Here is a 12,869-nt window from a genome sequence, read left to right as displayed (position 1 = left end):
AATTGTCTGCTTCGTCCTTCGCTGATCTGATGCCCCGAGACCCAGACTAAGTGGTAAGGCTATTTCTGCTTTCATCCACCAGATTAGAGGTTCTTGTGGGCAAATCCAGTGCCTAGAAGGCAGCTTGGATATTGTAAAAAATATCGATATTGCTCTTAAAAGAGAAGTTTGCGATTAGTAGCCTACAAGATTCTCCTGTCGCTAGCACTTCCGCCTGGAAGACCGAGCAAGTATTGGGAAGGCGCACAGATTTTTCAATTCTAAGTCTATGAGTATATATACCAGCTCCAAGACTACAATTTATATTTCAACATTTTTTTATATGGTGAAAAATCGTCAGGAAAAAATTAAGAAAAAAAAATTATCAAAAATCTACGAAAATTTTGACCGACTTCAACTTTACCCTAAAAGTCCGGTTTTTTCAGTTTTTTATAAAAACTAAACGAAATAATAATATGATTCTAGTACGGCCGATAGCCATTGATGTTGTGAACAACATACTACAATTTCAGATGATTTGGTTGAATAGTTTTTTTTTTGACAACACCAGGCCGAAAAAAGTCGTTTAGAGAAAAATGAGTTTAAAGTTTGAGGTACCGGAACGGACCGCTCTCTACCTAGTTAATGGGATGTATAAGCTATAATATTGGGAGTTGAAAATTTCGCAGTATATTCTTAAGATATTATAATTTCGAAATATCGAAAAATCTAAAAATAGATTTTTTGAAATTTCTTTCGGTTAAAAAGCTTAAAAGTTTTATACAATTTTTTAAGATTTTTATGAATCTTGTGCAAAGCTTCCAAGTTTGGTTCAGAATATATGCCTCATAAAACTCAAATATACCTCAGAAAACTTAATTATATTTAAAATTATTTTAAACAAACCTTGGAATGGTCAGCTGTACTTCAGTCGCTATGAATTGTACTTAAGAAAGCATTATATGTATTCAGAAAGCGTTAAACATACTTGAGAATACTCTATTTTATTTTAGAAAGGGTTAAAAATACTGCAATAGACTCCCCCTTAAGATTAACTTAAACAGCTTGAAAGTTACCTATATAAAATTGTTTAAGATTTTTATGAATCTTGTGCAAAGCTTGCAACTTTGATTTATGCGGCATTTGTTGTAGAATAAACCAGGTATATTTTTGTGGAAATTTAATAAAATGCTAGAAACAAAAGAGAATTAGTCAAAAATGGTTTTCTAATATAATTAGCTGGAAGTATTTCAATGTATCAAAGAGGATAACCAATTTTCAAATTTTCAGCTATACTGGGTCTTTGTTTTGTTCAAATTTCCAAATGGGCGCTGCTAGAGGGCAGAGGCACATCGCCTTGCACAAGCATTTCTTGTCACTAAAAACCCAAAAGCATGATTTCGTGCCAAAACTGCTCATACGGGACATTGCACATTCAATTGTAGAAAAAATTTAAGACAAATAATAAATGTAGAGCTGGCTAACAAATTTCAAAATTCCTGCCCTGCTGAAAGGCGGTGTGACCAATAATAGTGACGAAAAATTGAAGAACAAAAATTGTGTAGGAACAGGACCATAAACTAAGCAATATGACAGCAGAGGCAAGCAAACAAATATAATAGAAAAAATATTTTATTTTTTGCAAAACATGAAAGTGATTGACGGCGAAAGGGAAGTAAGAAAAATGTTGATAATTTGCAATACAAAAAGTAAAGAAATATATATCCATATTCAGCAAAGCTTACGCAGAGTCTGAACTCAGCTCAACATCTACAAACACATATGAATTTGTCGCTTGTTTATTAGTATGGCACATAACTTGTGAAAATGAACACGAGTGCACACATAGGCGAATTAATGTTTCCCGGAACCCTAGAAGACAAGCGGTGCGGCATTCAAAATAAAGCTACCAAATTCTACAGGTACATTTGCGTGAGATATCATCAGCAGAAATGGCAACGAAAACTATACAAATATCAACATGAATATTCCAATGTGTGCGCATTGCTTCCAAAACACGAACACATACACATACATGCGCGTGGACACGTATTTGCTATTTGCTACTTTTTGCCACGTATGCAAATGCAAACGTTGCCCAAATGAAATATTCACATACTCGTACCTGTATATACATATACATATATGTATATGCATATATGTATGTATGTATATGTACTAAATATTAGCGTACATGCAAGTATGTTTCGAGTACAGCAACGCCCTGGAAACATTGGGTATTACATCAGTGACCGTTCACCATTTGTATCTGCAACAACAACAGCCACAAATAAAACATAACAGCGGCAAGAAGGTACAAATATTTGATAACATTTTGCATGGAACGAGAAATTCAGTGAAATGAAAGCAAAATGTGTGTGGACTACTTCAGTATACGGTATTTATTCATACATACATACAAATGTACGATAGACGGCATTACTGGCGTCACACCTCGGTGTTCTCAATGGAAATCAAGAGCAGCGCGCATCAGGTTGACTGCAGCTCTGCATTTAGTTAAAAAGTTTGTTTCCTTTTGCGTTCGCAGAGACAATTTTCATACATATAAACAGTGGATACTACTTTGCATTCTGCCCCCAGCAAAGTAAATGTGAAAGTATTGGGTGCATCAAAATGACGAAATTTAAAATTTACGAGGCTCAGAAAAATAGAGAATTTTTTATTATTCTTGCAAAAATATGGGAATGGTCATCTTTTATGACATAAAATCATAAAGGGGACAGATGTATCATGTCAAATATAGGTATATTCTGTCCCCCGATGGCGATTTCGCATGAACCCTTTAAGATCCACGGCTACATTACTTTTAAACATTTTCAAATTTTTAGTCAACACAATTTTTTTGCAGACTCAAACGTAATTAAATTCTTAATCTGCCATTTCTTTACTCTTCCAATTTGTGATTTATAATTTTCGAGGTTTAGTAGAATTGACAAATTTTCTCAAAACTTCACATTTTTTAAAGACTAATTGGTTCTCTCCAAAATTGAAGCGTAATATTAATGCAATACTTCACCTCTACAACCATCTTAACTTATTTGCATGCCTCATTTTATGAAAATGTGAAGTTACGGGTTTCTTCTTCTTCTTCTTGATTGGTGCGAAAACCGTTTCCGCGATTTTTGCCGAATTCAATAAAGCTCGCCAGTCGTTAACCGGCGTGCTAGCCGGCGTCATTTGGACACATCAAGTGAAGCTGCCAAGTCCTTCTCCACCTGACCTTTCCAATGCAGAGGTGGCCTTCCTCTTCCTCTACTACCACCAGCTGGTACCGCATCGAAGTGCCCCATATGGAGCCGGCCACTTTAATGATCGAATGATTTTGCATATTGCAAATGAAGAGAAAGAAATACACATTCGCCTAATAATGGTCACATTTTTTTACATTACATACAAACGAATATATACAAGAACAAATTCAACCAAAAGAGTTAAAACAAGAATTAAGTGTGATTAGTAACTGAAAGAAAAGTTCGCAGTTGTAACGGAAAAAGTATTGCATCACCCACATGATTCTACGGTAGTTTAAGGATTCTACGGCATAGGGCTAGAATCTTGTAAGCCGCATGAAACAGTAGTGGCTAACACGAAAACAATTTAAAGGACCACAATTTTCCAAATAATTCATCAGACAGCATGCGTTTTGACGCTGGAAAATTTAGGAATTGTTAAATATACTTCAGAGGGGTAATTTCTTATTCAGAAAGCGTCAAACAATTTCAGAGTATACAATTTTATTTCAGAAATCGGTAAAGATGTATTAGAAAAGTCAGGTGTAATTCTCAATGCTTCAATTGTACTTCAGAAAACCTCAAATACATTTCAGATATAATAAATTTATCTCAGAACATTTAGTTTTATTTTAGAAACCGTTAAATGCACTTTAGAAGCGTCAGCTATAATTCAAACAGCATCAAATGATCTTCAGAAAACATGTAATAATTTTTAGAGAACCTCGAATATATCTCAGAATAAAAAAAATAATACATAACTTCAGAATACTAAATTTAATTTCAGAAATCGTTAAATATATCTGAAAAAAGTCAGCTATAATTCAGAAAGCAATAATTGTGTTCAATAAAGCATCAAATCATTGAAGAATCATGAAATACCGTAGGTTTCATCCTTGCCGATACCTGCTTGAGCCAGAGACACCTCCTAGGCACGCCAGGCGACACCTTTTAAACTATGCCGACGAGATCCAGGACACAACTGACAGAAATCTACTGGACCACACAGTGTTTAGACAGCCAATAAACGACATTCGCCGGGAGACCGTCACCATCTTCTTAAGCTCCCGTCCGGTGAATGCCGTAATCGGAGTCCAAACCCCACCTATTGCAGACGAAGAGGTTCAGCTTCCCCGTGAGACACGCGTAACACTGGTACAATTACGTTATGGATACTGTAGCAGGTTAAACTCCTACTTATCCAGAATTGACCCCGACATACCAAGCATATCGAAGGCATGTGAAGATACCCCGCACGACACTAACCACCTTTTCATATGCCCACTCTGGATCCAACTCGTCGAAACAGCAAGTTCCCTGGGTCTACCTCTGGATGAGCCTGACGAAGACGACCGGTGATATACCCTACACTGATGAAGCTTCTATTACTGTTAAAACAACAACAAACAATTAATAATAATAAAATATGTTTAACGCTTCTCGATATCCATTTTACGCTTTCTAAAGTACTCTTGAAAGAGGGGTGCCAAAATAGGAAAACTGGGATATCGTTGAATTTATAAATAACACAGGCCTGCAAAATCTCGCTTTTTTACAGTTTCTAAAATCGCTATGGGTGTTTCCTGAAGTTTTTTTTATGCTGAAAACGAAAATGACCTTGCAAATGTTCCAGCGCGTCAGGATTTTTGGCAATTTGAGGTTAAATAGTCAAAAAATTCAGATTTTGGCCATTTTTTAAATTTTTTTTTGAGCAAGATAAAGTTTTTTTTTTTTAATTTTCCACAACGGCATCGCAAAGTACTACTCTTTAGCTTTAAGGTCCTTTTTTTTAAATATTTGTACGATTAATATAAAAAAAGTTATTATATTTTGAATTGGAGACTTTTAGATATGCAAACTCAACCTTTCTAACTCTCTAACGCCCCTGTAAAGGGCGAATTCAAAATAGTATAACTTTTTTTATATTAATCGAAAAAATATTTTTAAAAATGGATTTTAAAGCCGAAGACTAGTACTTTGCGATGCCGTTATGGAAAATTAAAAAAAAACTTTACCTTGCTCAAAAAAAAAAATTAAAAAATGACCAAAATCTGCATTTTTTTACTATTTAACTTCAAATTGCCAAAAATCCTGACGCGCTGGAACATTTTCAAGGTCATATTCGTTTTCAGCATAAAAAAACCTTCAGGAAACACCCATAGCCGTTTTAAAAACTGTACCTCACAGGACTGTGAAATATATCCGATACATTTTGGTACATAAACTTATTTTTACTTAATTGTAAAATGTGAAAAATTGATGGGTGATATAACTTTTTAATAATTTTTTTCGTAATCAGGACACCAAATTACAAAGTAATTAGTTAAAATTATCGAACAAGTTTTTTGGTTGTTGGCCTGTGTAATTATATGCTATGTACTAATAACTACACTATTGCCTTCTAGCTCTTCGCCTTAAGCTGTATTAATTTAGGATAAAAAATTTTAAATAAAATTTTCAAAGGATATTCAATACCTATGCGCCCTTGTGCCCCAAATAATGTAATGTTTTTTTTTCAATTCCAGATAATATTTTCTTTTAATTGACATCTATAATAATCTACAATGCACTGCAATTTTTCAACAATTTATTTAATTATTCCAATCTTTCAGACCTCAAAGTCTTCTTAAAAAATCTTACAGTAGTAAGAGCAACTAAAATGATGTATTTGATTTTTTTCTTTCGTTCAGAATTTGGCTTTGGTTTTCGTCTCACAGTGCTCAGATATACACAGAAATGTAATATTTTCTACTACCACTCTAGTAATGTCGCATAGTGTATATGACCGGATGTTCGATCTGTTGGCTACCTGGTGCTAAGATTCATATTAAATATATTGCATAAAATGCTCATACGCCCCGGTGTACCTTGTGAATTGCTGTGCCTTGTGGAGCTGAATGGAATGGTGTACAGTTGAACTGAGCCATTTAAGCTGCGCTATATTCATGCGCTTCCAGTTAAAGGCATTGCATGTTTTGGCATAAATGACTTATATAAATACAAATATGTATATCTGCGACCTCCATACACATATACATATGTAAGCACATATACTATTGCACCTGAACACGTACAACAGTTTCATGCACATCTTTTTTGTTTGCTTGCAAAAACAAAATTCCGTGTCAAAATGAATAATCAAAGCAAACAAATACACGTTAGTTGCTTTGTTGTTGTTATTGTTGTTTTCCTAGTGTTTTCTTGGATGGTCATTTTTGCTGTTGCCGCAGCTGAGCATAATTTGGACAAGTCTTTATTATGATTATTGTTATGGCTGGTGACTATCATTGATGTTGTGTGTAGTTGTGCGTATTTAGTTGGTGCTATGTATTATTGTTGTTATGTTTTTTTGTTCTCTGTTGTTTGTCAAAAAGTGTGCTGAAAGTAATTACTTTTATAACTATGATATGCACCTGTACATCCATACATAGTTTGTAATAAATTTACTACTACTAACACATACAGGTTTAGCCCAGCATAGTGTAAGAGCATAAAAGCTGCTGAGGCATTGAGAGGTATTTTATAGCAGCTTTACTATACATAGGTTCATTCTAAAAAATAAAAATAATTTATTTTATTCGCTTTATTTGACTGCCATTGACGGCCGCCGTGGATGAGTGGGTTTGCGCAGGACTACCTTTCAGAACACTGGGATTCGAAATCTACTGCAGAAACGAAAACATCAGCCTGCTAAAAACGTGTCTTCCAATAGCGGTTGTCCAGCTTATTCTAAAACCATCTGCTTAAAGCTGTAGCTTCCACTATTTATGGGACAACATTAAGGCGCCCCTCACAAATTGGAGCAGAAACTTACCAAAAAACAAAAAAAAAAAATATTTAATTCGCAACAAATCGGTGCTCAAAAACAAAAAAGAGAAAACAAAAAAATATCTCTGAAACAAAATAACAATCCGAAAATTTTTGCGAAAAAGATAAATACGTTTAGAAACACCATACATAACTCGGTCTATTTACACCCTCGTGGCGCATGGTAACCACCCTAACCTAACAACTACTTTGGCGACCTATAGTTAACACCTCTGCAAGGTGTTCTTGAGCTCGTCTTTCGTCTTTGTCCAGTTACGCTTGTAGGTCGGCGTTCTCTAATATATGTGGACTTCCAGAGCGTTCCAGAGCTATCATCGACATTGTATCAGCATCAAAAAATACAGGTTATCGTAGTGGAAAATCATCGAGTGACTGAACGAGATTTAGTAGAAGCCCTATTTCCCTGGGCTGTATAAGCAATATTTTGACTGAACTATTGGGTTTCAGAAAACTGTGTGCACAATGGGTACCACATTCGCTTACAATGGAACAAAAGCACATTCGAATGCGATTTACTCAACAACATTTAGAGCGTTTCCGAAGGCATAAAGTGGATTTTTTGAATCACTTGTTACTAAGGGTGAGATTTGGGTCTATCACCATGATCCTAAATCAAAACAAGAGGCTGAAGTGTGGTGTGAACCTGGTTCTTCGGCTCCGAATCGAGTTCGTATCCAGAAATTGGGCAAGAATATGTTAGCATCAGCGTTTTGGGATGCGAAAGGAATTTTGATTGTGGATTACTTGCAAACTGTTAAAAAAAATAAATTCTTAATATTATTGTAAGCGTTAGACCAGTTGAAGCAAAAAATTTGTGTTTGCAGTTTGCAAAAGAAAAAAATCTTTGTCATCAGGATAAGAGCATTTTGACAATGGTTAAAATCGATGAATTAAAGTTTGAAATGTTAAAGCATCTGAGCGATTTAGGTAGCCCGTAGTCACCAAATTTAGCCTTTAGCAACTTCCATCTGTTTTCAGAACTAAAAAAATTCATGCGTGGAGAAAGTTTTTTGTTAAATGATGATATCGCAACAGCTGTGGAAGCGTATTTTGCAGTTCTTCCAGATTTTCATTGCATTCTAATCGAACCGCATAACTTATTGAACAACCTAGTAAATATAGTTTCATACTAGTTTTTTTTAAATATTTGGTTCTATTTAAGACCAAATTGGTAAAATATTAAAACGCTGTAAAAAATTTGACATTTAGGTGCAGAACGGTAGATGGTTCAAGCCTTTTCGCTTGCATAAGTGCTATACCGCATTCTGGTCTCTGTTTTTCGATCTGTTTTATCGCACAGTGTTATCAAATTTATCATAGCGACTATACCATACAAAAATTCCTTCATCAAAATAAGCAGATTTCAGTATTTGTTCAACACATTATCCGGAATCTACTTCAGTTCTCGTCACGATTTCTGTTTTATGTCATCGGCTGAAAACGTCTGCCCCGATAACTGATTGGTGGTAGTTTGCGTTTCAGAAGAAGAAAACAATCTGCTGGAGCCTTATGAGGTACTCAATAAGGTGGTTGTTTGCTTATATTTGTTGAGCTTTTGGTCAGAAATGATTCAAAATTATGGCCTTGTGCGATGTTGCATTACTGCAACGCAAAATACTTCTGGAATTATTTTATAAATATGTTATTTTCCGATATATTTGTTTTTTTTTTTTTTTGCTATATGTAGGTTCCTTGAATCCCTATTTGAAGCATAGGGCGTCAACGACATTTCAAACGAGATTATTATTCTCTCTTTAATATTTAATAGTTTAATTAAAATTTTCATAAACACTTTTCACCCATTCCTGAAGCATTTTTGGACAAGTGTGATATATTTTTTATTTAAAAATTCTGAATACTGCCAAATCGTCTTCAATTATTTTCTGCAAGGCCAAACAATGCAAGAAAAAAATTCATATTATTTTCTGAGCTTTGCTTTTCATTAGTTAATTCGGTCTGCTTTAGTATAGATGGATACTTATTTAGGGAATGCTGCCAACCATTTGGTCGTCAGAAAGCAAAATCTATGCATAACATTTCCTTTTCATATTTCGATGCTACAGAATTTTTCGTCAAATTTTCCATTGTAGCTATTAATTTACTTTCCACTTCTACAGTGGAACGTGCCATCATTCATACGCACATACCTACTTTCATACATACGCACATGCATGCCCTGCATTTATTTGTCATGTTTTGCTTTCACCCGGTAGCACAGCGAACAAACAATTATTCTGTTGTGGTCGAGGCACGTTCACATGTGCATGTTTGTATGTGTGTATGTACGTATGTGTATGCATACAAGTAATTGACTTCCAGGAAATAGGCATCAAAACTAGGTAAATGCTTAAGGCAACTACTCACACATAGATAGAACACACACAAAGTTGGTCAGTTAGCTTACGTGAGCAACTGACAGTCAGTCGACACGACTTGAACGGAGGGGAAAGGCGGCAAGTTCTCCTTGTAAGAGAGCTGGTTGGGTATTGCCAATGTCGAATTAGTCTTCATATGCCCCTTTTCCGGTAATTTTGATTTAGTTAGCAATTTTGCATATAAAGCAAATTTAATATAAATATGCGTACGCACGTGTGTGTGTGTGAGTGTGGGTGTATTTGAATAGATATAGGTACATTGTTTTATGTTATTCTGTTTTGTGTTTGTGCGCTAGCAAATAATTACCTTGTTATCCTTTTGCCATGAGCATGTACCACGCTTATCGATTACTTTGCATGTTAGTAGGGCGTCCTGACCCGGATTCACTTCGGTGTACTTTGGTTGTTCCGAGAATCTTTGGAAGCCATTTATTCCTGGAATTGAGCAAATAGACACAAATATTTATAAATTAGCAAAAGGTAAATGGAGGAAGGCTGCGTTGTGATTTCACCGGCAAATGTATTACTATGTATGTCCAAATATCTGTACGAGATTACAATAGAGGAGGGGGAAGGAGAAGAGGAAAAAGTCTAGCGGGGTCAAATCGCATGACCTTGGTGGCCAATTCACATCACCCCTGCGAGAGATAACCTTACTCTCAAATCGCTCATGTAGAATGTCAATCGTGGCGCTGCTGTGGCACGTAGCGCCGCCCTGCTGGAACCAAATGTCGTCTAGGTCCATATTGTTCAATATGGGCCATAAGAAATTGGTTATCATCGTTGTGTAGCGCTCCCTGTTGACGGTGACCGCCTCACCAACGTCGTTTTCAAAAAAGTACGGACCAATGACGCCGCCGGCTCAAAATCCACACCAAACGGTAACTTTGAGGATGCATTATCACCTGGTGAACCTCGTGTGGATTGGTGTCGTTCCATATACGGCAATTTTGTTTATTAACACAGCCATTCATCCAAAAATGCGCCTCGTCACTAAAGATGATTTTTCGCCCAAAACTGGGGTTCTTTTCCAAACGATTCGAAGCCCAGTCAGTGAACAAACGGCGTTGTCTATGGTCATCAACTTTGAGCTCCTGGGTCAGTTGGTTCTTGTACGGGTGTAGGCCCAAGTCCCGACGCAAAATTCGCCAAGTTGAAGTCTGCGAAAGGCCAAGTTCTTGTGCACGGCGAGGAATAGACTGCGTCGGGTTCTGCTGTACACTTTCACGGACCGCGGCAATGTTCTCGGCTGATCTTGCGTTCCTTGAACGTACGGGTGTTGGCTGATTGTTTACTGACCCGGTCGTCTCAAATTTCAAATTTTCAAAGGGCCACCACGTCTACCGAAAAATGGGCGCAATGCGCGCAACGTTTTCGTTAATGAACACTCAATTTGATAATAAAGTTTTATCATTTGAACGTGGTGTTCAATCGTGTAACTTGCCATGATGATTTGGCATAAACAACTGAATAATAAACAAAAGATTTGACAGATGTCCCCAAAACAAAATGCCTGCCACAGGGCGCCAAAATCGACCCGCGCCAATTGAAAAACCCTTTAGATGCGCGATATTTTCAGCTGTTTTGAGTACTTTCTTTTATCTTATTTTTAATTTTTTACACTTTTTTTTATTCTATTTAATTTTATTTATTAATACAATTTTTCTATTTGTTTTTATTATTTTTTTAATTTTTTTATTTGAATTTTTGTTTTTATTTTTTATTTAATATTATATGTATTTTTCTATTCCACAACAAATATCATACAAATTAAAGTTGGAAGCCTTGCACGAAATTTATATAATAAAAATCTACAAAGTTTCATCTACATCTCTAACTTTTTAATCGGAATTTATAGAGAAAATTCGAGTACGCAGTTTTCTGGCCCATTCAATTTTTGTGCCAAAAATGTTAGTTTGAAGAGAAGGGAAATTCTAGTTGATTTTTGATTATTTTTATCCCTGACTAGCACCGTCAACTCCACATCCGAGATAGTGCGCTACACCGTCTAGGAAAAAAATTATAAGAAATCAACAAAAACGAAAATATTGGATCCCTTTAAACTTGAACTTTTTTATATTAGAATGTAATTTTAAATTCTGATTAATAATTTTGGAAACATATTCTTATTCAATTCTTATAAGTCTTATAGAAGGTATGACAAATGTGATTTATATCACATTTGATTATAAAAAAATATTTGAAAATAAAATAGTAAAACATGAAAAAAAAACAACAGAAGAAGTCATATTATTTTGTTCATAGATGTGTTATCTTTCTGTCTCCAAGTGACAAAAAGTGTTTGTCAGATGATTTTCGTGACACAAATGGACTCGCTGTATATTCAGGCGCCAGCGTTATTATTAGAATACTCAATTAGTATTACAATTTTTTGTTCTTCATAGCAATAACCTAGAAATAACGAAAATTTCGTCGGTAGAAGTGATGATCTACAAAGAGTAAAAATAAAACCTTCTCCTCTTTGCCAACGGTTGCTTAGACACAAATGATCATGATGGCCATGTTGAAGGTAATTGTAACTTAACTCTTCAATTCTCAAGCTAAGTTGAGAACAAAAGACTGAGCAAAAAACATTTTTTGTAGATAAATTGTTTGCTATGCCCATTTGATGTAAAAAGCAAGAAAATAGGATATTGGAAAAATTCGCAAACTAATTTCTTTTTGAGAAATATTTTTATAAAATACCATTTATCGACCAATAAGAAATATTTCAAATACTAAAAAAAACAAGCACGGATTAATAATAATGATAAAAAAATTAATGATAAGGTTAAAGATGTTGGCGCCGAGTCGGTGGCTAAATTTTCTGATGGTTGAAGGTAAAGTATAGGGTCGGCAGTGGCATTCACTCAGAAATGCAGCAGCTAAATCTAAGTCTACGGCTACCTGAACAGTGCAGTGCTATTAAAGCTGAATTAACTACCATAAATTAGACTGTGTTGTGAGTCAGGGGCTCACCCGGGTTAGTATAACCGATCATGTTATACTCTGACAATCAAGTTACCATTAAATCTCGACAGTGTCAAAATACTTCATCCAAAGTAGCAATCAAATGTGTAACTATTTTAAATGAGCTGGTTAAGCGGTGCCTGGATACCTAAACGTAAAGACGTTCCGGAAAACCGCATCGTGTATGAGAGGGCTAGGAGGTGAACTCATCTTAAATCAGTCAACTGTGCCTCAATAAAGCCCGCATCAAGTCGGTTCATATCGCAAGCCAATAACAAGACATGGACAACGGAGCCCATCTGTGAAATCTAGTTTAGAATGAATTAATTTAATGAAAATAAACGATTTCAGTGGAAAACCTTGGTTTTAGTCTAAGAACTGTAATGTTGCACCTCCTCCAGCCGATATAGTGAGCTCATACCACAACTTATAATTTCTTACATCCGTGTTGTCTTTTTCTCTCAAG

The 12,869-nt window shown here is 35.5% G+C and overlaps 1 protein-coding gene across 1 annotated transcript in view; it reads right to left on the bottom strand.

Moving 5' to 3' along the window:
* Positions 1-12,434, bottom strand: part of LOC128863597 (irregular chiasm C-roughest protein) — a 206,492-nt gene extending 194,058 nt beyond the window's left edge. Inside the window, exons 1-2 of the mRNA XM_054102868.1 lie at positions 12,413-12,434; positions 9,741-9,868 (exon numbers count right to left, since the gene is read on the bottom strand). Of these exons, the coding sequence (XP_053958843.1) occupies positions 9,741-9,868; positions 12,413-12,434 (150 nt within the window). The remainder of the gene's footprint in view (positions 1-9,740; positions 9,869-12,412) is intronic.
* Positions 12,435-12,869: the final 435 nt, after the last annotated feature.

The sequence above is a fragment of the Anastrepha ludens genome, chromosome 2 (assembly GCF_028408465.1).
Source record: "Anastrepha ludens isolate Willacy chromosome 2, idAnaLude1.1, whole genome shotgun sequence".
NCBI classification, from domain to species: Eukaryota; Metazoa; Arthropoda; class Insecta; order Diptera; family Tephritidae; genus Anastrepha; species Anastrepha ludens.
The sequence above is the reverse complement of the archived record's forward strand: the minus strand, read 5'-3'. Positions and strand labels throughout refer to the sequence as shown.